Source organism: Meles meles, chromosome 10 (assembly GCF_922984935.1).
Source record: "Meles meles chromosome 10, mMelMel3.1 paternal haplotype, whole genome shotgun sequence".
Lineage (NCBI taxonomy): Eukaryota > Metazoa > Chordata > Mammalia > Carnivora > Mustelidae > Meles > Meles meles.
In genome coordinates, this window is record NC_060075.1 from 20,806,100 (window position 1) to 20,828,836 (window position 22,737).

The 22,737-nt window shown below is 56.7% G+C and overlaps 1 protein-coding gene across 1 annotated transcript in view; it reads left to right on the forward strand.

Annotated features, from left to right (window-relative positions):
- Positions 1–22,737, forward strand: part of PLXNA4 (plexin A4) — a 424,337-nt gene that overhangs the window by 374,845 nt on the left and 26,755 nt on the right. Inside the window, exons 21-25 of the mRNA XM_046020616.1 lie at positions 27–169; positions 7,405–7,673; positions 9,997–10,063; positions 10,847–10,993; positions 14,822–14,981. Coding sequence (XP_045876572.1) covers positions 27–169; positions 7,405–7,673; positions 9,997–10,063; positions 10,847–10,993; positions 14,822–14,981 — 786 coding nt within the window. The remainder of the gene's footprint in view (positions 1–26; positions 170–7,404; positions 7,674–9,996; positions 10,064–10,846; positions 10,994–14,821; positions 14,982–22,737) is intronic.

The window sequence follows — 22,737 nt, forward strand, 5'->3', positions numbered from 1 at the left end:
GTCTCACGGGCTTCTCTTTGTGCCAGCTTTTGCCGAGCTGCAGACAGACATCCATGAGCTGACCAGTGACCTGGACGGAGCTGGGATCCCCTTCCTGGACTACAGAACCTACACCATGCGGGTGCTGTTCCCTGGGATCGAAGACCACCCGGTGCTCCGGGACCTCGAGGTGAGAAGCAGGTGTTAGTGTGGAGAAAGGTATTGGTGACCTTCAAGTACGGCCCCCGGGAAAGCTGAGACCAGGGAGGGGACATAACTGGCCCAAGGCTCCCCCTGCTTGTCGGCTCCAGCCAGCCAGTGCCTCTGCGAGAAATGGGACCAGGCCAGGGCAGCTCTGAGCAGAGATGGGAGTAGATCTGAGGCCTAAGGGTCGTGAATCCCCTGAGAATTGAATGGAACTTGATGGAAAAAACTATACAGATGCACAAAAACCAGACAGTGTCGTGAGTTCGTGGCCCCCCGTTTAGGAAGCCACGATGTAAGGGATTTCCCCATGTAGCTGGTGCCCAGTGAGTGTATGTGGGCAAGATAAGGAGTGCGCTGGGAAGGGCGGTGGGAGTGTGCATGATAAGAACATCGCCGTCTTTTGTACCAGCAGGACCTCATCTTTTGAACATTTTTATCCCACTTACTGCCTAGCATCGTGTCTGGCTTATGCATATATTCATATTACGCTTTGTTCCGAAAGGGATTTGGGATGACTCATAAAGATAAATATCAGAGGAAAGTGAAAAATACAAATGAGGAAACCAGGGCAACATAATAATCGTAAGGAATAATCGCCATCAGTGGCTCACCAATCTCTGGGTCCGGTTTTAAGGACTCTGTGTGTATGTGCTGATTTAATATGTCACAGGCAGGCTGAAGACGGTGCGTTTTCGGGACAGCCACGCTAAGGATTCTGGGAACACGGGGGCCACCTGCTGGGAGGGGGTGGGGCTGGGATTGGAGTCCCACAGTCAGACTTCAGGGTCTGTGCTCCCAACGACATGACTTTGCACATCGCTCTCCATGCCTTAAGGCTCTGGACACTTATTAGGATGGATCAGAAAATCTCCAGCCAAAGCGACAACAGAGAATAAGACTAATTCCAAGATTTGTAGCATCCATAACATCACAACAGGCCCATCGCTCAGCGGTCGCACAGTTTTGTAGGTGCTGACCCCTGTGGGAACGTCTGCGTGGGCTGTCCAGCGGGTGTGGAGGCTGTGCCCTTCCACAGGCAGCAGAACAAGGCCCCAGGGACTCCAGGCACACATGCATTTCTCCGTAACTGATGGTTGAATACCGTGTGTGCCCATATGTGCTTCTCTGATGAGCTCACGGGCACTTCTGTCTGGAGGAGGGTCCCGTGGGCTTCTCAGTGGATAGACACCCAGAGGTACTTCAGAGGCCGTAGATGGTGGGCTCTGTGTCCTCACTGAGAACACACCTTTCCCTCTGTCTGCACTTCTGCTCGTGTGTGCATAGCTAAGGTATATGTGTGTGTCATGTATACAAATGAGAGCACCGTCTGTGTCATGATGTTCTATCCATTCCTTTGGTCTTACTCTTGTTGCCTGTGCCCTCTCTCATTCTCATTCATTTTCCTCTTCCATTTATCATTTCTCCAGCCTCAGTTTTACTTGCTTCAAAATCCCAGGGTGTTTAGCCCGCTGAAGACTATGAACTTTCCATAGGCATTTGCATCTCCAGAGATTCCCAGACTCTCAGGCCAGGCTTGGCACTAGTTTCACACACACCCAAGGGCAATACACTCCCAAGGATTGCCCAGGAAAGTGGCAGGAGAGTTATAGGGTTCATTCTCCCATAGGAATTCATGGGCGGTTGTGCAGGTTGAATACTGCAGTACTCCAGATGGCATCATTCATATGTGACACCTCTTGGAGTTGTTCAATGCACAACCTGCATCACTATCTACAGCAGCCCTGTTCCTTGAGTACCAGGATACAAATGCTTCCTTCTCTTTGCCCTTCTGAACTGTACCAACCCTCTTGCTGAAAGCTGGTGGAGCCCCCACCCAGCTGTCCTTCTCCAGGCTTCCCTCTAAGATCAGTTTCCTGTGAGAAGCAGGATGGGGGCTGCTGCCCAACTCCTAGCCTTATTCTCCAGTGAGGCTCACAGCCAGGATCCCAGCTCAGCAAGCCAGACCCAACAAACAGAAATGCCCAGCGCCCTCATCCTTGCCCTCGGAACCTCGCGTGGGGCCAGCTCCCTGCTTCACTGTGCTGCTCTGGGCCTATCTGCCTAGCTCCCTGACACAAGACACCCCCAAACAGAAGCTTCGGGGGCAACAGACCCCACTCTCTGCCAGAAAACTTGAAGAGCTCTGGTTCAGCACTGTCTCAGAGGCTCGTTTCTCAACTTCACAGTGACACCACCTACCCCATGGGCTGAACCCATAGGAGGGCACCCCCAGAGCTGCACCACCAGGGGTCACTGCCTTCCCCTTATCCATCTGTCTGTCACAGGTGTCAGATGAACCCAGTCACAAGAGGGCCACAGAAGAAGGCCTCTGAGAATCAGGGCTGCTGCGTCATAATCACGTGAGCAGCCTGGACAACTGACTTCCAGGTCCTTCAGTGCACAAGCCCAGATTGCGGGTGGATACCCCGCCCCTGCCCCATACTGTTCCCATGGCCCCCGTTACACATTTTGTCACATCCCACCATGACCACGACCTTATTCTTCATCTGGCATGTTAACGTTTCCCCTCGAGAAGACCGGAGACTTTCCCTTCTTCCTTGCCTTCCTCCCAAGGGAGACTTTGAGTTCCCACCTCCTGCTCAGGAGGGAGTTAGCAGCCGCCTTCACAGACTCCCCTGAGTTGGAACCTGCAGCACGGCCATTCATCAGGCACAGGCTCTGAATCAAACAGGTCACACAGGTCCAACAGCTCACAGAGCTTTTCTTGTTTCGAACTGCGGTAAAATATGCCTCACAGAAAATAGACGATTTCTATGATTCTTACACGTACGGCTCCGTGTCAGTGAGTTTCACACTGTGGTGTGGCCGTCCCCTCCACCCATCTCCAGAAGGGTTTCATCTTGTCCCAATGAAATCCTGTCCCCATTAAACACTAATGTCCCATCCCCTCCCCCAGAAACCACCATTCGACTTTCTGTCTCTGTGAATCTGACGGCTCGGGGCCCTTCATGTGAGTGGAGTCATAGAATATTTATCCTTTTGTGCCTGGTTTACTTCATTTAGCAAAGTGTTCTCAGGGTTCACCCGTATTGTGGCATGGGACGGAAGTTCTTCGCTTCGTAAGCCTCAGAGTCCTTCGTACGTGCGCCCTGCATTTTGTTGATCTGTTCATCTGTCAGCAGACGCTTGGGCTGCTCCCACCTCTGGGCTCTTGTGGTGCTGCTGCTAAGGACATGAGTGTACACGTATCTGTGTGAGCCCCTGCTCCCAGTCTTGTGAGTTTATACCCAGAACGAACGGCTCTTCGTCTCCATGAAACTCATTAATGGACGGCCCACTTTGGCCCAGGGCTATATGAGGTCCAGCATCCCAGGCAACATCCAGGGATCTTGTCCGGATTGTTCCTTTCCAATTTGTTTCCAGCCCCGTCTTACCACTGGAATAGTCTCTCCCCCTTGGCTTTCTGAGTATGGAAATATTCCCAGGGAAGCCACTTGACTAATCTACAACAATGTTTCCTGACATTTTCAGCCATGGGGCTAGCGGCTCGCTGGCTGGGCATGAGCGGTAGATGTGTGAAAAGAAGGAGGTGTTCTCTGGCTTTAGTCTATCCTGGACATGGGTCATCAGTCCCCCCTCTTTTGTGACCATCTGGTGAAGGCCAGGCAGGTGGGTAAGGGGCTGTTTAGGCACTGGACACACACCGATCCTTTATTATTATTTTTTTAAGATCTCATTTATGTATCTGAGAGAGACAGTGAGCGAGAGAGAGCACAAGCCAAGGGCACGGCTCGTTTAAAAACAAGGAGCAAACAGAAACCACCCACCCCATTCTCAACCCGTCCGTGTCTCCTAAACTCTAACCTGTTGGGTTACAATGAAAATTTACTACCCAGTTTTATACTCACGGGCTTTAATTAAATTATCGAACCATCTGGTGAATAGAGAAGGTCTTGTTTCAGAGTGGCATTTGCTTGGGGAGGGGGGTGGCAAGTTACAAAGGGGAATTGTTCTGGAACTCTCTATCAAGATACTTCACTTCCATCTCCATGTTCATAAAATGGGGAGAAAATTCCTACCTCTGGCACCCCCGGACCCGGGGCCAGTGCATTCGATCTCTTGGAAACTCCTGGGCACAAGGGATCAGTGAAAGGCAGCCAGTGGAGTAAGAAAGGCAGGTAGTAAAACCACCGTTAAGTGCACACCATGTGTGCCGAGCACTTTACATGCATTATCTTATTTAATGCTCGTAAAACATTATGATGGGGGCTCCCGTGTTCTCATTTTACAGACAAGGCGACCGAGCCCGGAGGTGACAGAGCTTTCCTCCGAGTAGGAGTCAGTTTGTCTGTCTGATTCTGAAACCTGGGCTGCTGACCGGTAGGCTGTGGCCCTGTAGCTGGCTTGGCTATGCCTTCCTTCCCGGGGCTCCAGGCCTTGATGCCCAGAAGGTGCATGCAGCCAAGCCAAGTTCAGATCACGTCCCCTCCCCAGACGGGCCACCTGGCCAGCCCTCTGTCCGCTTCCTCCTCTCTAGGGTTCCCAGTTCCAAACCTGGCTGTGGCTCCCCTGCCCTCTATGGCCAGCCTGAGCTGCCAGGAGGAGGCCTTGCAGGGGAGGGGGCTCAGAGCAGGCTCTGAGTCACCTCCCAGGCCCAGGGGTAGGACTAGGTGTGGTGAAGGATGGGGAGGATAGACGGGGACTCAGGAGCCAAACAAACTTGGGTTTGGAAATCTAGCAGGTTCCTGCACCTGTCGGCTGCCCTTGGGACTCCTAGAGTAGCGTCTGTGAGGGGCCGTTAGGAGGGCACACTCACTCTTGCAAGGTCCTTAACAGGCTTCAATGGAGCGGTGAGAACAGTGAGCAGGACTGTGCACTGCGCCTGGCGGGTGCCGAGGGGTGACATTATCTCTCAGCAGGACGAGTTGTGGAGATGTTGCTCTGGGGGGATTGAAGGACAGAGCAGGTTAAATGCGCTCACATGTGCCAGGGGCAGCCCCAGAACTGGGAGGCAGGTCAGTGGGACACACAGACGGCTGGGTACACTGAGGCCGGGCTGGCAGCAAGGTGAGGCTGCCTCCTACCCTTGTCTTCCCTTGCCAGCCCCTGTGGAGTGGGGAATGGGGGTTGGGCACAGGCAGGGTGCAACCGTGGGGCGCGAGGAGTTTGCCAGGGCTGGCCGTGCAGAGAGCCGGGACACGCTGAAGCTGGGCTCTGGCTCCAACCAGTTCCTGCCTCTCTCCGGAGAGCTGCCTTCCAACAGGACCTTCTGGAGGGGCCTGCTGCTCACCCGCCAGGGGCAGGCCTAGGTCCAACTGATCTCGCACCAGGGCCTTGCCCTGAGCCTGGAACACGGGGGAGCTCAGGGAGCAAGTGGCATGAACATTTCAGATCTGCACCTACCCCCTCCCCCGACCCAGACCCGGGGCTCTGGCTGCCCGTCCTCCCCAGTTTCAAGCTTCTGGGGTCAAGGGGGGGTGACGGTTGCTAGTCAGTAAACACGGCTGTGTGTCAGGCTTCTGACACACCGTCTCCTTCAGAACTCACACCAGCCCCCGAGATGGTAGGATGCGGCGCCGACTGCCCGGGCACAAGGCCTGGCCCTGACTCTTGTCTCTCTTGGGGTCTTGGGCAGGTTCCCCATGGTCGTGAGGCCCTGGGATAATAATGGTACCTGCCTCGCAGTGGTCGTGTGGCAGAAACAAGTCCGTGTTTCTCAGGCGTGTAGAGGAGCACTCAGCAGAGAAAGATCTGCACACGCATCAGCTGCTGAGGGAGTGGTGTCTTCTCAGTCCCCAAACCAGTATATGGCTGTGACAGTTCGCCCAGCCCCGCTGACCACAACTGCGCTCTGCACTGTCGCATGCGGCCGCTCCTTCCCAGAGACCCCTGCGGGGGAGACATAGCCCTCGACGTGGCATCTGCTTTGGAGGTCCCTGCTCCCCTCCAACCCCCACTCCACGAAGGGTGTCCTGCTCTCGTCTCCGAGGGCCTCCCCTTGTTGCCGGAGGCTCTGCTTTACTTGTTCAGCAGCATTTTTGCTCTAATGGAAGAACACACCCAGAGCAGGCAGTGCACACGTTGGCAGAACCCAGCTCAGAGCATTGTCCCTGAGTGAGCACAGCCATCCGGCCGGCACACAGATCAGGAAACTGAAGTTCACCAGCCCTCCCCAGAAGTCCCCGAGTGCCCCCTTTCCGTCCCAGCCACCCTCCAGAATCACCACTTTCCTGCCATCGTTGATGGTTTTTTTGTCTTCATTTAAAGGCTATTTTTACGATTCGCCCTCTTCTTTCTGACTTCCTTCATTCAATGCTGCGAGGGGTACTCCTGCTACTATGAGCGGCAGAAGGCCCTTCCTTCCTGCGCCTGCGTGGCTTCCTGCTGGGCTATATGCCGCAGTTCCTGGAGCCATTCGCTGTCGCCGGGCAGCCAGCTGTTTCCAGTCTGGGCTGTGACCCGCAGAGCTGCTGTGTCCCCGTGCATCGCGGGGATGCGTCTTCCCTGCCTAGCTCCGTCGCTGGCTGGTGTGTACTGAGTGGATGGTGCCCCCTTGCAGGTGCCTCCCGATGAACAGAAGATGCAGGCAGGAAGACAAAACCTTCTTCCTCCCCTTTCCCTGGGTCTCAGAGGAGCTTCTGAGAAAACATTAGTCACTAGAGTCGATTAAGGAGCTTCTGATAGAACTTCGGGCTTAATCTTCCCCTTTCTGTGTGGGTGAATCACCCGGGCCCCCAGAGAAGTTCCTGGGCTTGCCTGAGGTCCCTCAGGGCAGTGGTGACAGAGCCTCGTGGACCCCACATGTCCTGACTCTGAGGCCACTGGTCTGTTAACAGTTAGAGAAGGGTCAGCATCAGGTCCGCTGGAGGCTCAGGTGTGGTGATGCCTCCCCACTGGGGTCACTTGCGGCAGCCCTCCCCGGAGGCCGCCCGGAGGGGTGGCTGTCTGTGAGGCTCATCTGCCATGGTGCGGGGCCCCTCACCAGCTCTGTTCCCCACCAAGGAAGAGCTCAGGCTCCCAAGTGGGTGGGGATCCCTGCGTCGTCATGACGATGCCCCTCCCCAGGTTCAGCTCCGAACCAGAGGCCATGAGCAGCCGCGTGGGTTAAGCAAACTGCGCGGTGCCCGGCACCCGACAAGGCCTTGGTGCCGCTGGCCAGCTGGGCTGCGGCCTGAGTGGCGGTGGGGTCCGCGGGGCACACAGCCGACCCCGGGCCCGGCTGGCAATCAGGACTTCCCCCCTGGGGCTCATCCGCAGGTTCCAGGCTACCGGCAGGAGCGCGTGGAGAAGGGCCTGAAGCTCTTCGCGCAGCTCATCAACAACAAGGTGTTCCTGCTGTCCTTCATCCGCACGCTGGAGTCTCAGCGCAGCTTCTCCATGCGCGACCGCGGCAACGTGGCATCGCTCATCATGACCGTGCTGCAGAGCAAGCTGGAGTACGCCACCGACGTGCTGAAGCAGCTGCTGGCCGACCTCATCGACAAGAACCTGGAGAGCAAGAACCACCCCAAGCTGCTGCTCAGGAGGTGAGGACCGGGGCCGGGCAGGGGCCGGGGGCACAGGTCAAGGAGAGCCCACTCTCCTGGATCTTGGGCCTCCTGGGGAGATGGGGGCAGGGTTCCCAGAAGGAGCTGCCAAGGCCCCCCCATGGCCTCTGGGAAGAAGCTGTCCCCACGGCCCGTCTGCTCACCCTGCTGTTTCTCTAGTGCCCTGCATCTGCTCTGCCTTCTTCTTTCTCTCTGTCCTTCCACCCCCTGATTATGACCTTCCCACCGGAGTTATTCTCCCGTGGACTCTTCAGAGGTCGTTTTTCCATCTCCTGCCCTTACCTACACCAGAACATGAATTAGGAGAGATACCCCAGGCCTTCTGTCTGGGGACCCACCACAGCATCTCAAGATGGGAGACTTCAGCCCTGGCAGCTCTCCCTGCTGTCCAGCACCCACCCCGGAGCCTCCCCCCAGAGCCTGTAGGTAATGCGGGCTCTCCGGTCCCAGCCCACACGCACTGGGGCAGAATCAGCAGGCTCCCGAGAAACCGCGGTGCCGAAGGTCTGCTGGGGTGTGAGAAGCCCTGGGCCAGCCGGTGTGTCCCCACCTGATGCACATGCTGGAGGCTCTGCGTGGGTCTGGGGCGCTCCACCCCCCCCACTCGGATGCCTTACTGTGGAGACACGAATAACCACATGTGGCCACCGAGCCATATCCCGTGGCTTCGGCTTTATAGGACTGTGACTCCCTGACTCCATCCAGGCTGCCACTCACATCTGCCTCCTCCTGGAAAGCCATTTCTCATCTAGGCTGTTAGTGCAATGCTTTTAGCCTTCACACAGACAAATCTGGAAAGTTCCCATGTCCAGCCATCTCTCCCCGGTACCGTCCGCCTCTGCCTGTCTTCTGCCTCCCATCCTCGGTGTCTGGGTCCGAGGCAGGGCCTCCTGCTTGGGCCAAGTGCCTAGATTTGGCTTTCTGAAATGTTTACCTCGGGCTTTTCCCTGGGCCGTGGGCATTCGCCCGCACAGCTGCGGAAGGTTGCTACGTATCGGAGCAATCATCCAGCTTCGGAAACAGCGAGGTAGATCATTTTGATTTTTGTTTTACTTCCACCACGCAGCCACCCACCGGCATAATGCTAGGGTTGCCACTGCCTGCCAGAGCTCCCACCGACAATTTCCCGGCGTGGCCTCGCTCTGGATCTGCGCGTCTCCGCCTCTTGTTTTCCACCCGCTCGCTCCCAGATGCTCTCTCTGCTGCTGCCCTCCTCCATCACCCTTTCTTCCTCACGCTCCTGGCTGGCCCCTCACTTCGACAGTCTTCCTTCTCGTCTCCTCCTACTTTGCTGTGGAGCTCACAGCCGCCCAGCTGCCTTGGGGCTCCCGCCAACTGCAACTTCCAGGTCTAGCCAAACATACCTGAGTGGGCCGGTTGCTCTCTGGAGCTGGCCCAGGCTTAGCACGAGTTTGAGTCCCGTTTGTTTTCTCTACTTGGATGCAATCTGAAGGGTCCTCTGGCCCTACCCCTGCTGCAACAGCAGCTTCCCTTCCAAGGTAAAAGGAGAAGTGGACTTGGGTAGCAGCACAAAGAATGCAAGTTAGACTCAAGAAGGCACTTCCTGTCATTGCAAATGACACGTGAGCAGGGTTCCCAGGGGGAGTTCCAAAGGACTCTGAGGTAGGATAATTTGGGCATCGCTTAGGATGAGTTAAGTACGCAGGTTTAATCCGTGTCAGCTCTGGGAGTCTTTCACTCTAGGTGCTGGGGTCAGACGAATCTATCTGGCCTTCGTCGCCTGACCCAGTCCTCCTGCCACCTTCCTTTCTGTGCCCTGCCAAATTAGTATGACCCCAGGTTTTTCAGTTTTCTTCTCTCGCCCACCCACGGGAACGAGAAAGTTCTCTAAAGCTGTCCTGTTCCATGCGGTGAGTGCAAGCTACACACGCACGTTCAAATGCAGGTAATGAAAGGGGAAGAAAATGTAACATTCCACTCCTCAGGCACACGAGCCGCATTTTGAGTGCTCTGTGGGCACCTATGGCTGGTGGCTTCGCCACTGGACAGCTCGAGAGTTCATCATCCCCGCAGAGAGCGCTGATGGACAGAGCTGCTCCCGCACTTTCCCACCGGACACCCAGCCGGGAGCCCGACACCAGAAGGTTGTCTCCTGGCTTCGTAGGCAAAGCTTGTCTCATCACCCTGGGGTTTCTAGGAGTCCGTGGAATTCCAGCATTCTTTAGGATCTCAGGATTTGGCCCAAAAGTCGCAAGCAGCAAGATCAATGCAGAATCGGTCCCCTGCCTTCCCAGTCCTTGGCCTCTGACCAGCTGCTTCTGTCTTTGTCTTGCTGTGACAGGACTGAGTCAGTGGCCGAAAAGATGTTGACCAACTGGTTCACTTTCCTGCTGTACAAGTTCCTCAAGGTACGACTGGATATGGGGGTATCACTGGTGTTTCCTGTTATCCCTCCAGCTTCTCTGCACACCCTGAAGCCCACATTCCTCAGGCCTGACTCCTAGAACCCCAGCAGGAAATGCAGTCCCCCTCATCACCGTCACTGTCGCCAAGGGGGTAGACTCCCGACCGTCTCAGGAGACCCCCCACCCTGTCAGTCCTGGCGTGAGAGACAATCTCCTGTCCCCAGGCCAGGGGGAGATGAGCCCATGAGAGGACCCCGTGTGAGCCCTGAAGCCAAAGTCCCCTTATACGCTCAAAACGATTCATCCCTTAGTTCCCTGCTTTCCCTGTTCCTCCCCTCCTGCCTCTCCCAGCCCCAGACTCCCCGAGGCTGATCAGGGCCCCCTGGGCAGGGACCACAGCCGTGTGTGGCAGCAGCGAAGCCGCCCATGTGCCCTGGAGGGGGAAGAGCTCCCTGACTCCAACTATCACCTTGCTTCCGAAGGACTTCGTACCCACGGCCACAGACCTCTGTCTCCTGATGGGCAGAAGTGGGGCAGGAAGTGGGTGGAGTGGGGTGGGGAAGAGGAACAGAGAGGGCACAGGAGGCAGGGAGGTGAGGACGAGAGGGCAGACAGAGAAGACAGGTGTCCAGAGGGCCAGGAGAAGTGTGCCTCTGAAGGGGGAGCTGACAAGAGGCCGGGGAGCAGGAGAGAATTGGAGCAGAGGAGCAGAAAGCAGCCCTTCAAGAGACGGGCTCCGGGAGGTTGGTCCAGAGTCCGCCCAGCATGGTTCTTCTCTGTGTGCAGGAGTGTGCCGGGGAGCCCCTGTTCTCACTCTTCTGTGCCATCAAGCAGCAGATGGAGAAGGGGCCCATTGACGCCATCACGGGGGAGGCCCGCTACTCTCTGAGCGAGGACAAGCTCATCCGCCAGCAGATCGACTACAAAACCCTGGTAAAGCAGCCTCATGGCTTTGCCCTGGGGCCCCGGTAACAGGGCTGCGGTCCCGTGCAGTCCCTGCCCAGCAGAGGGGACGGTGGAGATGCTGAAAAGCCGCCTGGCCTGGCTGGTCTGCTGCACAGGGCCAGCCAGGGGTCCCACCTGGGCCTGTCACCCCAGACCCCCCCAGGACCCCCACACCAGAGCACCTGGATTGAGGGACCAGTAGCTGAGGCATGTCTGAGCGACACTCCAGGGGCCAGTGTGGTTCCAGACCAGCACGTGGAACGTGGGGTCATAAGGCCTCGCCGCAGCTGGCTGGCTGATTGCACTGAGGGAATCGCTCATCGGCTTCTCCGGGTGGGGCAGGGGCACTTGCAGGCAGAGCAGGTGGGGCCCGAAGGAGAGGAAACTGGAAAGAGTTCCTCGTGTTTCAGGAGCCCACCTCTGCACTCTGTTCTAAGTTCAGATACACCCATACCCCGAGAATGAGGCTGGATTGGCCTACCGGTTAATGGCCTTTGTCCAGGGAATGCAGGGCTTCCCTCTATCAAGGTTAGATCCCCTCTTCTGATGGCAGCTGTCACCCTAGGAGGCAGCCAGACTCAGCACGGAGGAGCAAGAGGTCTGGATTGGAGCCCTGACTGTGCTTCAGCAGCTGGGTGATTTGGGGCAGGTCCCTCAACGCCTCTGAGCTGGGGTGTGTTCATCTGAAAACGTGGAGGGTAACACTAGAACTTATTTACACAGGGATAGTAATAGTGTGTACCCCCCAACGTTGTCCAGAGGATGGAATGGGGCAAGGTGTGCGAGGCAGGGAGCACCGAGTAGGCGCTCCCTGCTGCCCACGGAGGCCCTGCCACCCCTTTCCTGCCACCCCTTTCCCGCCGCCCTGCCCTGCCCATCTGCCGGCTGCCACGGTCCCTCCGGGCCTGGCTCTCACCCTCACCCCTGGCTCTTTTGGACAGAGGTGTGATTTCCCGCCAGGCCTCCACTAGGAAAGCGGAGAGGGCATGAAAGGAAGGAGGTAGAATATAAGCTAACAGGTGTTGGTGATGACGCATGGGAGGTGCCCAAGATGGGGGTGGGGGTGGGTGCGGACAGAAGAGAGATGGGATTTAAATGTATTTATGGGATTATGGGAAGGGGTGCCTGGTTGGCCTAATTAGTTAAGCATCCGACTCTTGATTTTGGCTCAGGTCAGGACCTCAAGGTGGTGAGACTGAGCCCCATGTTTGGGCTCGCACTGGGCGTGGAGTCTGCTTAAGATTCTCTCTCCCGCTCTGCCCCTTCCCCCTCCCTTTCTAAAAACAACAACAACAACAACAACAAAACAAAATAAAATAAAAGTGCTTATGGGGAGATGAGACCCACACAGGCCAGGACAGGGCAGGGCTGAGCTGGGCTGAGCCGGGCAGGAGTGGTGAGCCTGGAGTGAATCCCAGACCCCACGGAGAGTGGGAAGATGGTGCCTCCTGGCTGAGAATGATGCAGCTGGGATGCACCTTTCCCCCCATTCTCAGTGGGCTGGGTGGGGGTCCCAGTGGGCTCCCCTAAGGAGGCTTCAGAGGAGCAGCTGTAACTGGGGACCTTGCTTCCTTACAGTCACGCTCTGCTCTGGAGGAGAAAGAGGCTCTGATTAAAATGAAAAAGGGGGGCGGGGGGGCAGAATCTTCCCAAAATAGAGACCGGGGTAGATTTTTAGTGCTCTAGAAGTACCCCTGAAACGTCTCCTGCCTGATCTCCCCGCACCCTTTCCTCTCCCTTCCCACCCCCGGTTCCTCAGTACGGAATCCAGCACCGTGAGCTGCGGTAGTGCCCTGTCCCCGCCGGCAGCATCCTTTACTCGGGAGGTCAGGCTGCTCGCAGATGGTAGGACTTCCCGCCCGTGTGAGGAACTGGAGTGGGCGGGGGGCGCAGCCTTCGGGCAGACAGCCTGGGGAGAGGAGGGGGAGATTGCGCTTGTTCCGCCCAGGGAAGACAGGCCCGCAGGGAGGTGTGAGCCACCTCAGGCCTGAGAAAGGGACTCCAGCCGACAGAAGGGAGAAGCCCGGGCTGGTGAGGGGGGAGAAAGCTGGAGGAGCTCTGAACAATTTGGGCCAACTGATGCTTTCGCTGTCCTGGGCTGTGGGTACCCCAAAGGAGACAGATGCTGAGAGGCTCAGGGCCAGCCCACTTCATAGCGAGGCTCCCCTCCGAGGTGTTGCGTGATTGACTGGCCTGACAGTAGAACTTTGAGTTCGCCTGTCCCGGGCCCTGCTGCTGGGAGAGCCTGCTGCCGTCACCCATGAGCTTGCTGGTGTGGGTGCTTCCCGGGAGCCTGCTGGGTGCCAGAGGTGGGACGTTTACCTGCTATAACGCAGAATCTCAGGCTCACCCCAGACCTGCATTCTAACAAAACCCCTGAGTGATTCTAGTCACATTGAACTTGAGAAGCACTGAGCTAGCAGGGGAAAAAACAAAACAAAACAAAACCACCACCAGCAACCACCACTTTGCTCAGAAACTAACCAAGGAGCGTAAGAATGGGAGCAGGGAAGGGACTTCCGGGTGGAGCTGTGGTTGGGCCAGTGGCCAGGAAACCCTGTCCCTCCGTACAGCCACTGGCTACTGCTGCTTCTCTGGATGCCCCGAAACATCCCACAGGGTTCTCCTAGGCCACCATGAACCCCTGAGGCAAGTAGAAATGTCAGAAGGGCACACGCAGGGGCAGCCTCTGTCTCAAGGTTCTTCGCAGGGAGGATGCCGGGAAAAAGCTGCGCTGCTGCCTGGGGGAGGCTGAGCCCAGGGCAGCACGAAGTGGCAGGCTGTGCTTGGCCACGGATGGGGCAGCGAGGGGCCAGGAAGGCTGTAGAAGGACCAGCTGGGAGAGGACACTCAGAAGGGACCCCCAGTCCAGAGTTCCTTCCACCATTGTTTCCAGTTTAGGACATTTTGAGGGTGAGAGTTTGGTTTTACAGATTTAGGAGGTTTTTTTCCCTGCTTAATGGAAGAAGCATGTTCCCCTGTGAGCTCGCAGCACTCTGGCTGCTAATGAAAGGCAGGCGTCCAGGGGCCAGGGTTCTGATTGCCCCCACGTGGAGCAGGGGTGGGGGAGGAAGCTGTCTCTGCGTCTGCAGGCCTGCAGTTGGTGGGGGGGTCGGGTGCAGGGAGAGATCAGGGAGGCATGCGAGCAGGGCTCAGGCAGCAGAGCAGAGAGAGGGTGTGGGAGCGGTGTGCCCCACCGTGGTCCCCGCAGCATCTCACACTGTCCCATCCATGTAGACGGAGCCCTCCCTGAGAACAGCGCGGGAAGAGAAGCCTTGGGAAACAGCCCAGAACTTTTTCAAGGAAAAAAAATATCACTTGGTGGTTTAAGCAGAGCCTTCATTTTTCTGACTAGCTCCAAAAAGAGACACGGAGGCCCTGAGCCAGGGCGGCCTCCTCTCCATACACGAGGTTCCAGGCTCAGAGTCAGGAAGGCATCTCCAGTGGCCTGAACCGGCACCTTTTTATTTTTAAAGAACACATGAAGCTACTTATAGATTCTCCAACCTCCGTCGGCCCAAAACCCTCACAAAAATCGAAGCCGATGAAATCTCTTGAGCGAGGAGCCAGATTCACATTCGCGCGTGCATGTTGGGGCGGGGGGAGGGAGTGACAGGGAGGAAGGACTGGCACACATGGAAGGTGGGGGTCCAGAGGCAGGCACAGGTCTGGGCATGCTGCAGAGAAGGTGCCATGTGTGCACGTGGTGTGCACGTGAGAGAGAGCGTGCGTGTTCGCCATGGTGTCCAGAAGGCGCCTGGGACTCTGCTCCTCCTGCTGCCCTCCCCCCCACGCCTCTGCCTCCCCTTCCTCCAGGTCCTGAGCTGTGTCAACCCAGACAATGCCAACAGCCCCGAGGTCCCCGTGAAGATCCTCAACTGCGACACCATTACTCAGGTCAAGGAGAAAATTCTGGACGCCATCTTTAAGAATGTGCCCTGCTCGCACCGGCCCAAGGCTGCAGATATGGACCTGGGTGAGTAGACTGCCCAGCCAGGGGTGCCCGAGGACTGAGCACTAGGCAGAGAGGGGACTACGTCTGCCAACCGCACCACCGCCCTGGGGGGCTTTGTTGTGCAGGGGAATCAGGCTGAGTCTGTGTGGTCCAAAGCCCCGCCACCGCCATTGTTCGCCTCCGGGCTCTTCCCTTCTCCTCTGTTCTGTGCGTGTCATTTTTGCTGACTACCAAGGCAGAAGGGATCTGGGTCAGTGATGGAGGATGGAGAGAAAGAAGAGAGAGGAATGAGAGATGACAGCCTGCTGGGGAGCAGGACGACATTTTATTTGAATGTTCCATGAATAGCTCGCGTAGCCTGTATAAACAAAGGCACGCCACTTAGGGCCAGCTGTACTTGGATCCGGTGAAGTTTGGCCTGAGTGTTTAATGAGACATTGTCCTGGGGGAATCCTGGTGGGGAGTTCCGAGCTGCAGAGGGGCCAGGGCTGAAGAGAGGCAGTGTGGCATCGTGGCTCAGCCTGACACCTGGATTTGAGTCCTGACACCGCGAAGTCCCAGCTGTGTGACTTTAGTCCAGGTACTTACCCTATCTGTGCCTTCGTTTCTTTACTGCTCCGACAGTGATAATGCTAGTGCGCACCTCCCTGTAAGAAGGAAATGAGATGAGGCGTGTAAAAACCTCTTGATGCGGTGCCTGGTCCGTAGCACACACTCAGCTAGCCTTGGCCGCTGTCATTACGGCTTGGGAGAGGAACACTGGGGAGGAGATGGCCTGTGTCTATTTGTTGGTCCCGGGCATGGAGAGAAATGCATTGACGTGTTTGTGCTTGTGTCTGGAGATTGCGGCAAAGGAGGGGTGGGAGGACGTCCAGGGGCCCCTCATCCATCCATCTGGCCTCTAAGCTGCCTTCAGCTAAGCTGCCCAAGACAGAGGGTGTCTACCCTGTTTCCTAACATCCAGAGGGAATTTTCAGCCCCTCTCGCTGCGCCACCCACTTCCCCCCAAATTCTCATGCCTTAAGAGTCAGGATCGGAAGTTCTGTTAACCCACCTCAACACTTTGCGCTTCCTTTAACCCCTCTCCTCTTGCTTGGCGTCCGGCGGGCTATGTTCGGCACCAGGCCCGGGACTCGGATGCCCAGGGAGAGAGACTGGCCGAGCACGTGCTCCCCTTCACCTGGGAGGCGGCCCTGCGCCTGCTGCTTCGGGGACAGGGAGGAGGCCTATGCGAGAACCGGTGGTGGTGGTGTGCAGGCGAGCGTGTCCCCCTGGGCGACCCAGAGCTCTGGGCCCTATGGTGGGAGCAAAGGCTTGTGTCTGCGCGGTCACTCTGCTGCCAGGGAGATCCCACAGACTGATGGGGGGAGCCTCCTGTTACAGAACAGCGGGAGGGGACATGGCTTCCAGGAAGCAAGGCTCCCGCATTCCCCACCCAAACAGTGAAGGAGATTGTTCCATAACTGGTGTCCCGGGGAGAGCTGAGTTCCCACGTGGCCAGGTAGCTCTCACCGGTCCTTCTGTCTCTGTGTGGGACCCACATCTGTCAGCGTGCAAGCTCGGCTTCTCGGTGTCCTTATCTGCACGGTGGGTAGGGGGAGAAGCCCTCCTCTGGGGCCCAGAGGAGGAGCCGCTAGAAAAGCTTTCATGCTGGAAGGTGAGTTTGGAAAGATGGTGCTGGAACACAGCACAAGCTCCTGGGTGCAGGAACCCACCGGATCATTGTTTCTTGGGGTGACTCGCCCGGAGGGAGAGCAGCAGGCGGCCTAGTAAGCCTCCACCGGCAGCGTGTGGAGATGGAGTTTTCGCACAGGAATGCCTTCTCTTCTTTTCCTGACCAGGAAAGGGCAGATGGGTGGTGAAGAACATTCCTGCCCGGGGTGGCCTGGCTGTGAGGAAGGGCGGGACCCGCGTTCTCCTGTGTCCTCTCAGCCCCAAGCTAGGGGGCTCCCTCTGGAAGCAGACCCGGGGACCGCGCCCTGCGCACCTGCTTAATTTCCTGGAGCAACTTCGTGGCTGGTACCTGCCGCCTGGGATCTGCACGCCCTGAGCTTGGGAGGGGAAGGGGCTGCTTCTAGCTTTGGAAAACTGCTCCCTTCGAAGGTCTAGGGGTACAAGTCCAGCACAGCAGATGGTGAATGAAGACGGAAAGCACCCTGTGGCTGTAGGGGTGAACCATTTGCCGTGGAAGGGGCAGCCTCAGAGAAGTCTCCCTGCTACTCCCTGCCTCTCCCCACTGACCCTGCCCCGAGGGTCGGGGCCAAGCGGGGCTGCCCGCTCCGGAGCTCCAGCTGCTCCGGTCGGGGAGAGGCCGCCTGCCTCCCAGTGGGGTGGTGCGTCCCGTGATGCACTGGCCACCACAGCTGCCCACATTTCAGGTCCCCTGAGGCAGGGACAGATAAGTGGGGAGCCTACTAGGGAGGGAGCGCTATGCGGAACTCCTTACGAAGGCCTCCCGTAGTGGGAGCTTCGGAGGAATGTCCCTGTTCTATTAGATCCAAGTCTTGGAGCTGCCCGGAAATCTCCCGCCTTCTTTCTACCAAAGCCAGATTGCGTAACAAGGAAACAGGGGGCCGCCTCTGAGACCCAAATGCTTTTTCCACATGATTCAGCTCAGCCTCGTGGCCCCCAAGGGGAGAGAGAGGCAAGGCAAGTTTTTCCCATCATGTAGGTGATAGTGCTTTAAAAGCCTAAAAGCAATTTACAAATGTAAGGTGTGATTATTATCAAAAATTAAGCTATGCCGAAGGGACAGAACACTAAGCCCACAGGCCAGGAAAGGACTCAGCCACATGCCTGGGCCAGAGGCAAGATAGCCAGGCATCCTCCTCTCACTCCCCACTCCACTAGCTGGGGCACTGGCCACACACCTTCCCGCTCCTGATGCTGGCCCCTGGCAAGGCAAGGACACTTGTCCCACAATAGCTCAGAAGGGAGCAAAGATATTTAAAGCCACCCCGGTAATTGTCCTAAGTAAATCCAGCCCCAAACACCTCCTTCTGCCTTTCGTCATCACCGTGGCCCCGGCCTGGCCCGGCCCCTCATTCCAGACACTTCTGCCTTCTGGGGCTGTCCAAAGAGGTGAGGAACTCATCGAGCTCACACTGGCACCCCCGTGCCTGGCTCAGAGCTTGCCCCGAGGCAGGCTCTACGATACATCAGTTAAAGAGTTTAGTGCGGCAGGGGGTACTCAGATCAGACCCAATAACTGCAGGTAGAAAGGGACATAAATGGGGTGAGGAGAGCCTCGTGTATAAAAGAGTGGGGCACCGTGGCCACTGTGCTTTGAGAGCTCCCAAGGTTCTCCCTGACCCGGCACGGCCCCCAGTGCCTGCCCAGTGGTGCACCGGGGCACACTGAATGGGCACACTTCTACCCATTGTCCCTCAGACTGCAGTTCTCTACCCTCCCTAGCTCACCCCAACCACCCTTTCACCAGACTTTCATGGGCGTTAAGCAACCACAATGGGGAATGTATTAGTCGGGATTCTCTAGAGGAACACCCAGTAGAACATGCACGAGATTTAAGGAATTGCTCACGTGATTCCGGAGTTGTAGTCTGTTTGGGCTGCTGTAGAGTGAGACTGTGGACTGCACAGAAATTTTCCTCACAGTTCCAGTCTGGGAAGTCCAAGGTCAAGGTGCCAGCAGGTTTGGTGTCTGGTGAAGATTGCTTCCTGGTTCACAGGTGGTTACTTCTTCCTGAGTCCTCACCTGGCATCAGGAACAAGGGAGCTTTCTGTGCTCCTATATCCACTCCTATAGCCCTCCTATAGCCACTAATTCCATTCAGGAGGGCTCCCCGCTCATGTCCTTTGATCTCACAAAGACCCCGCCTCCAAATCCCATCACGTTGGGGGTTAGGGTTTCAATATAAGAATTCTGGTGGGACACATTCAGTCTCTGGCAAGGGGGCCGGCCAAGTTCCAAACCTGCAAGGTAGACTGGCAGGCTGGAGACCCAGGGAGGAACCTGTGTTGCAGGTCAAGCCCGAAGACTTCTGCGGGCAGAATTCCCTCTTGCTCAGGGGAGGCCAGTCTTCTCTCCTCTTCAGGCCTTCAACTCACTAGAGAAAGCCCACCTGCATTATGGAGGGCAATTCAGGCCTTCAACTCACTAGAGAAAGCCCACCTGCATTATGGAGGGCAATTCACTTTGTACTCAAAGTCCACCAATCGAAGTGTTAATCTCATCTAAAAACAACCTCAACCTCACAGAAACATCCGGAACGATGTCTGAGCACATAGCTGGATGCCTAACTCCAGTCAAGTTGACACATCAAATTAACCCGCACAGGAGCCCAAGTGAAGGACACAAGGTCTGCTCTCCTTTTAGTCGGTTGGACTCTAGGGAAGGAAAGGCACCACCGGGCAGGCATTGGGGGCCATGCCGGGTCAGGGAGAACCTTGGGAGCTCTCAAAGCACAGTGGCCACGGTGCCCCACTCTTATACACGAGGCTCTCCTCACCCCATTTATGTCCCTTTCTACCTGCAGTTATTGGGTCTGATCTGAGTACCCCCTGCCGCACTAAACTCTTTAACTGATGTATCGTAGAGCCTGTCTCGGGGCAAGCTCTGAGCCAGGCACGGGGGTGCCAGTGTGAGCTCGATGAGTTCCTCACCTCTTTGGACAGCCCCAGAAGGCAGGACACCTCTTCCTCTGAGCCAGGGCACTGAGCAAAGTGGGCATCACTGATGCTGGTCTGCTCTGCTGCACAGGAGAATCGGCCACTCAGAGAGGCACAGCGCGTGGGCCCTGGTCACACAGCAGGAAGGCGGAGAGAACACCCATGTCCTCCCTGTACAGTCTCCCTGTGGGCCTTGACCTTCCGAGATTCCTCTGGTTTAAGGCAAATGAGCTCTCAATAGCCCCGGAACTCCACCACCCCTCTGTCTTGCCATTCAGGGTTCAAGTCATGCTGAATGGATGGAGATATATATATATTCCCCCCCCCCAACAAGTAATTTCTGCATGCAGTAAAAAGATACACTATCTTCCAAGGGAAATATAAAGTGTTCACAGCCGCTGTCTGCCCAGTTTGCATTTTCCGCTGCACCTGATGGGAAGGACAGATAAAGATAATGGGATTTTTTTTCTTTCTTTCTTCTTTCACCTCCCTCTCTCCCTGGAAGGTGGACGTGTAACAAATTGGATTGTGACTGTGTCTGTCCTTTGTGCTCGGAGCCTGGATGGAGCAGGGCACAGGGCTGCCAGGCAGGAGCTGGGAGAGAGAGATCAGCGCTAGCCACTCCCTCTTGGTGCTGTGCGTCAGAATCCCAGGGTCACCTTCCCCCCTCCCCGGTGCCCACCACCTGCCTTCTTCACTCTTCTTTGACACTGTTCAGCAGAGCCCAGCTGGAGGGACCCCAGAACCTCTGTGTCCCATACTCAAGAATATCCATTAGGCTTTAGCTCATCTCCTTAACCGAGGAGCAGAACCCAGTTGTCTTTTGCCTGCAGCACCCACAGACTTTCCCCCAAAAGCAACAACTAGCCAGAGCCGCGCACTTTCTGGTTTCTGGAGGCTTCGAACCTCGTGCGCAGGCGGCACAGTCCCACGTGGGAATTTCTTCCTGGAGCACCACATTTCATAGTTCAGTTATTTTCTATCTCAGAACTTGCTCTCACAATAACCAAAATATTGTTATTATTTTTTGTAACAAAACATATTTGGACAGTACCCCCTTCCGCCCCCAGGTCAATCTTCCAACCTTGCTGGCAGTGACGCTCTGATCCTGTCACGCCCCCTCCCCATTCTGCTCTGATGCACGTTCCCCACGCTGCCGAGTAGCTGGCTGTTGAGGGTCCCGGGGCTCCCTGTCGGGGTTCTCCCTGGGGCTCACCTGTCGACAGGTGTCCAGCAGTCCTCATGTCTCTTCCTCCAGCCCTCTGCTCGGGAACCTGTCTCTGCGGGGGGGTGGGGGGGTAGAGCAGACACTGGGCAGGGTTGGCATATGCCCCCGGTGAGAGCCTGCCTGTGGCTCCCTGGTTGGGGCAAGGCGACCTGGGACGGAAGTACAGGTATCTGCAAGGACGGTCCCTCGTGGGTCAGGAGGGCTGGCTCAGCCAGGACCACTCAGGCTGATGAGCCTATCCCTCCTCCCTTGCCTGTCCAGGTCAGCGCCTCCCAAAACTTGTGACAGGTCTGAGGACAAGTGCTGATAGAAAGAACAGAAGGAGGGGGCAGTGGTTGCAAACTTTGAGTCCCCACCTTAAGATAAAATGAAGTGCACGCGTGAATATGTGTGCGCATACATCTGTGAGTGTGTGGTTGTGTGTGTGCATGTGTGCGTACGTGTGCCCTCACGCCACAAGGGCCCGAGCTCCTGCAGGTTTGCGTCCCAGGGAGGGGCTGCCTCTCCCCATAGCGTCAGCTGGGAATAGGGGCCTTCCAGGAGCCAGGCCAGCGATGTTCTTGGGGCTCAGGCCTCCTTCCAGGGCTGTCCTGCAGATGAAGCCCCCCTCCTCTATGCTCTGGCTTCCAGCTCGTCCCTCAGCCACCTTCTTGAAACTTGGGGGACATGCCATGGTGTTACCATCTCTTCTTCCCAGAGAATTTCCAAGCAGTGTGTAGCCTACCTCCCGAACACCCCCTACATCTACACCCCCGGCCCCACTGCCTTGGCCAAAGGCAGCCATCCCAACCTCCATGTCTCTCAAGAACTCCCTCCTTCTCAACCTCCCCATCTCCCTGGCCCGCAGCTCACTGCCGGATGTCTTAGCCTGGCTTGCCAGATCTTTCTTAACCAACTTCTGACTTGCACATCCTCTCCAGCCTCTCCTTTCTGCTGCCTCCCACTCTGACGCACACTCACGGATCCACGTACGTGGCGCCTTTGGACCCCCGAAGCATCACACCTGCCCACCTTGTCCCTCAACCCTCAGCCCCACGGTCATCCCTGCACCACTCCCCATGGACACTGCTCATTGTCCTCTGCACGCAGCCCTGATCCTGGGCCCATGATTCTGCACGCTCCCTCCCAGCCCTCCGGCCAGGGAGCCCTTCAAGAGCTAGGTGTAGGTGCCATGTTGGCACAGTGCTGGGTGCTGGGCAGACAGTGCTGCAATGAGTGAGTGTGTCATGAGGCTCTGAGATTTTCTGGATCTGGATTTTCTGCACGGGGGCCACCCAGATGTCCTGGTCCAGCGTGTGCCTTGTCTCAGGATCCTCTGGAGCCATCCCCGAGCTCAGCGTCCCCCATCATTTGGTGCCTGGAGGTAGTTTCCAATCTCTCTCTGTGCCCCAAGGGCAGGCGAAGCTGTCTGGAGGCTGGGCTTTCACCTAGAGGACACTGGCTGTCACATCACCCCTCAGCCGCTCTGGTGGGGTCACCTCATTCACATATAGCAAGGTGTGGACACAAAAGAGGGATATTTTTAGTGCTGTTTTTATAGGCAGGACAGAAGGAGCCTGTCTGGGGAAGGGGTTGCTGAACTTGGGATAGGGAAGCTGGGTTCTATTGATTTTCGTTACTGTCATTATAAGTAAGCGTATGTTGAATATGCAAAAGCACACAGCGTGCAAAATGAGATATGCCCTTGCTCAGGGGCCTCCTGCGCTGACCGAACAGCCGCACACACCGCCAAGAACACCAGGCCACTGTCCTTCAGATCTGAAGGTGGCAGGTCTGCCTGACCTTGATCCAGTCCAACCTGCTCTCGGGTTCCTCCTGTCCGGCGGGGATGAAATTCCCGGAAGCCAGAGATGCCCTGTGAAGGATGGATGGCTACTGAGACGGAGAAGTCAGACACTTTGGCCCTTGACCTTGTCCCTTC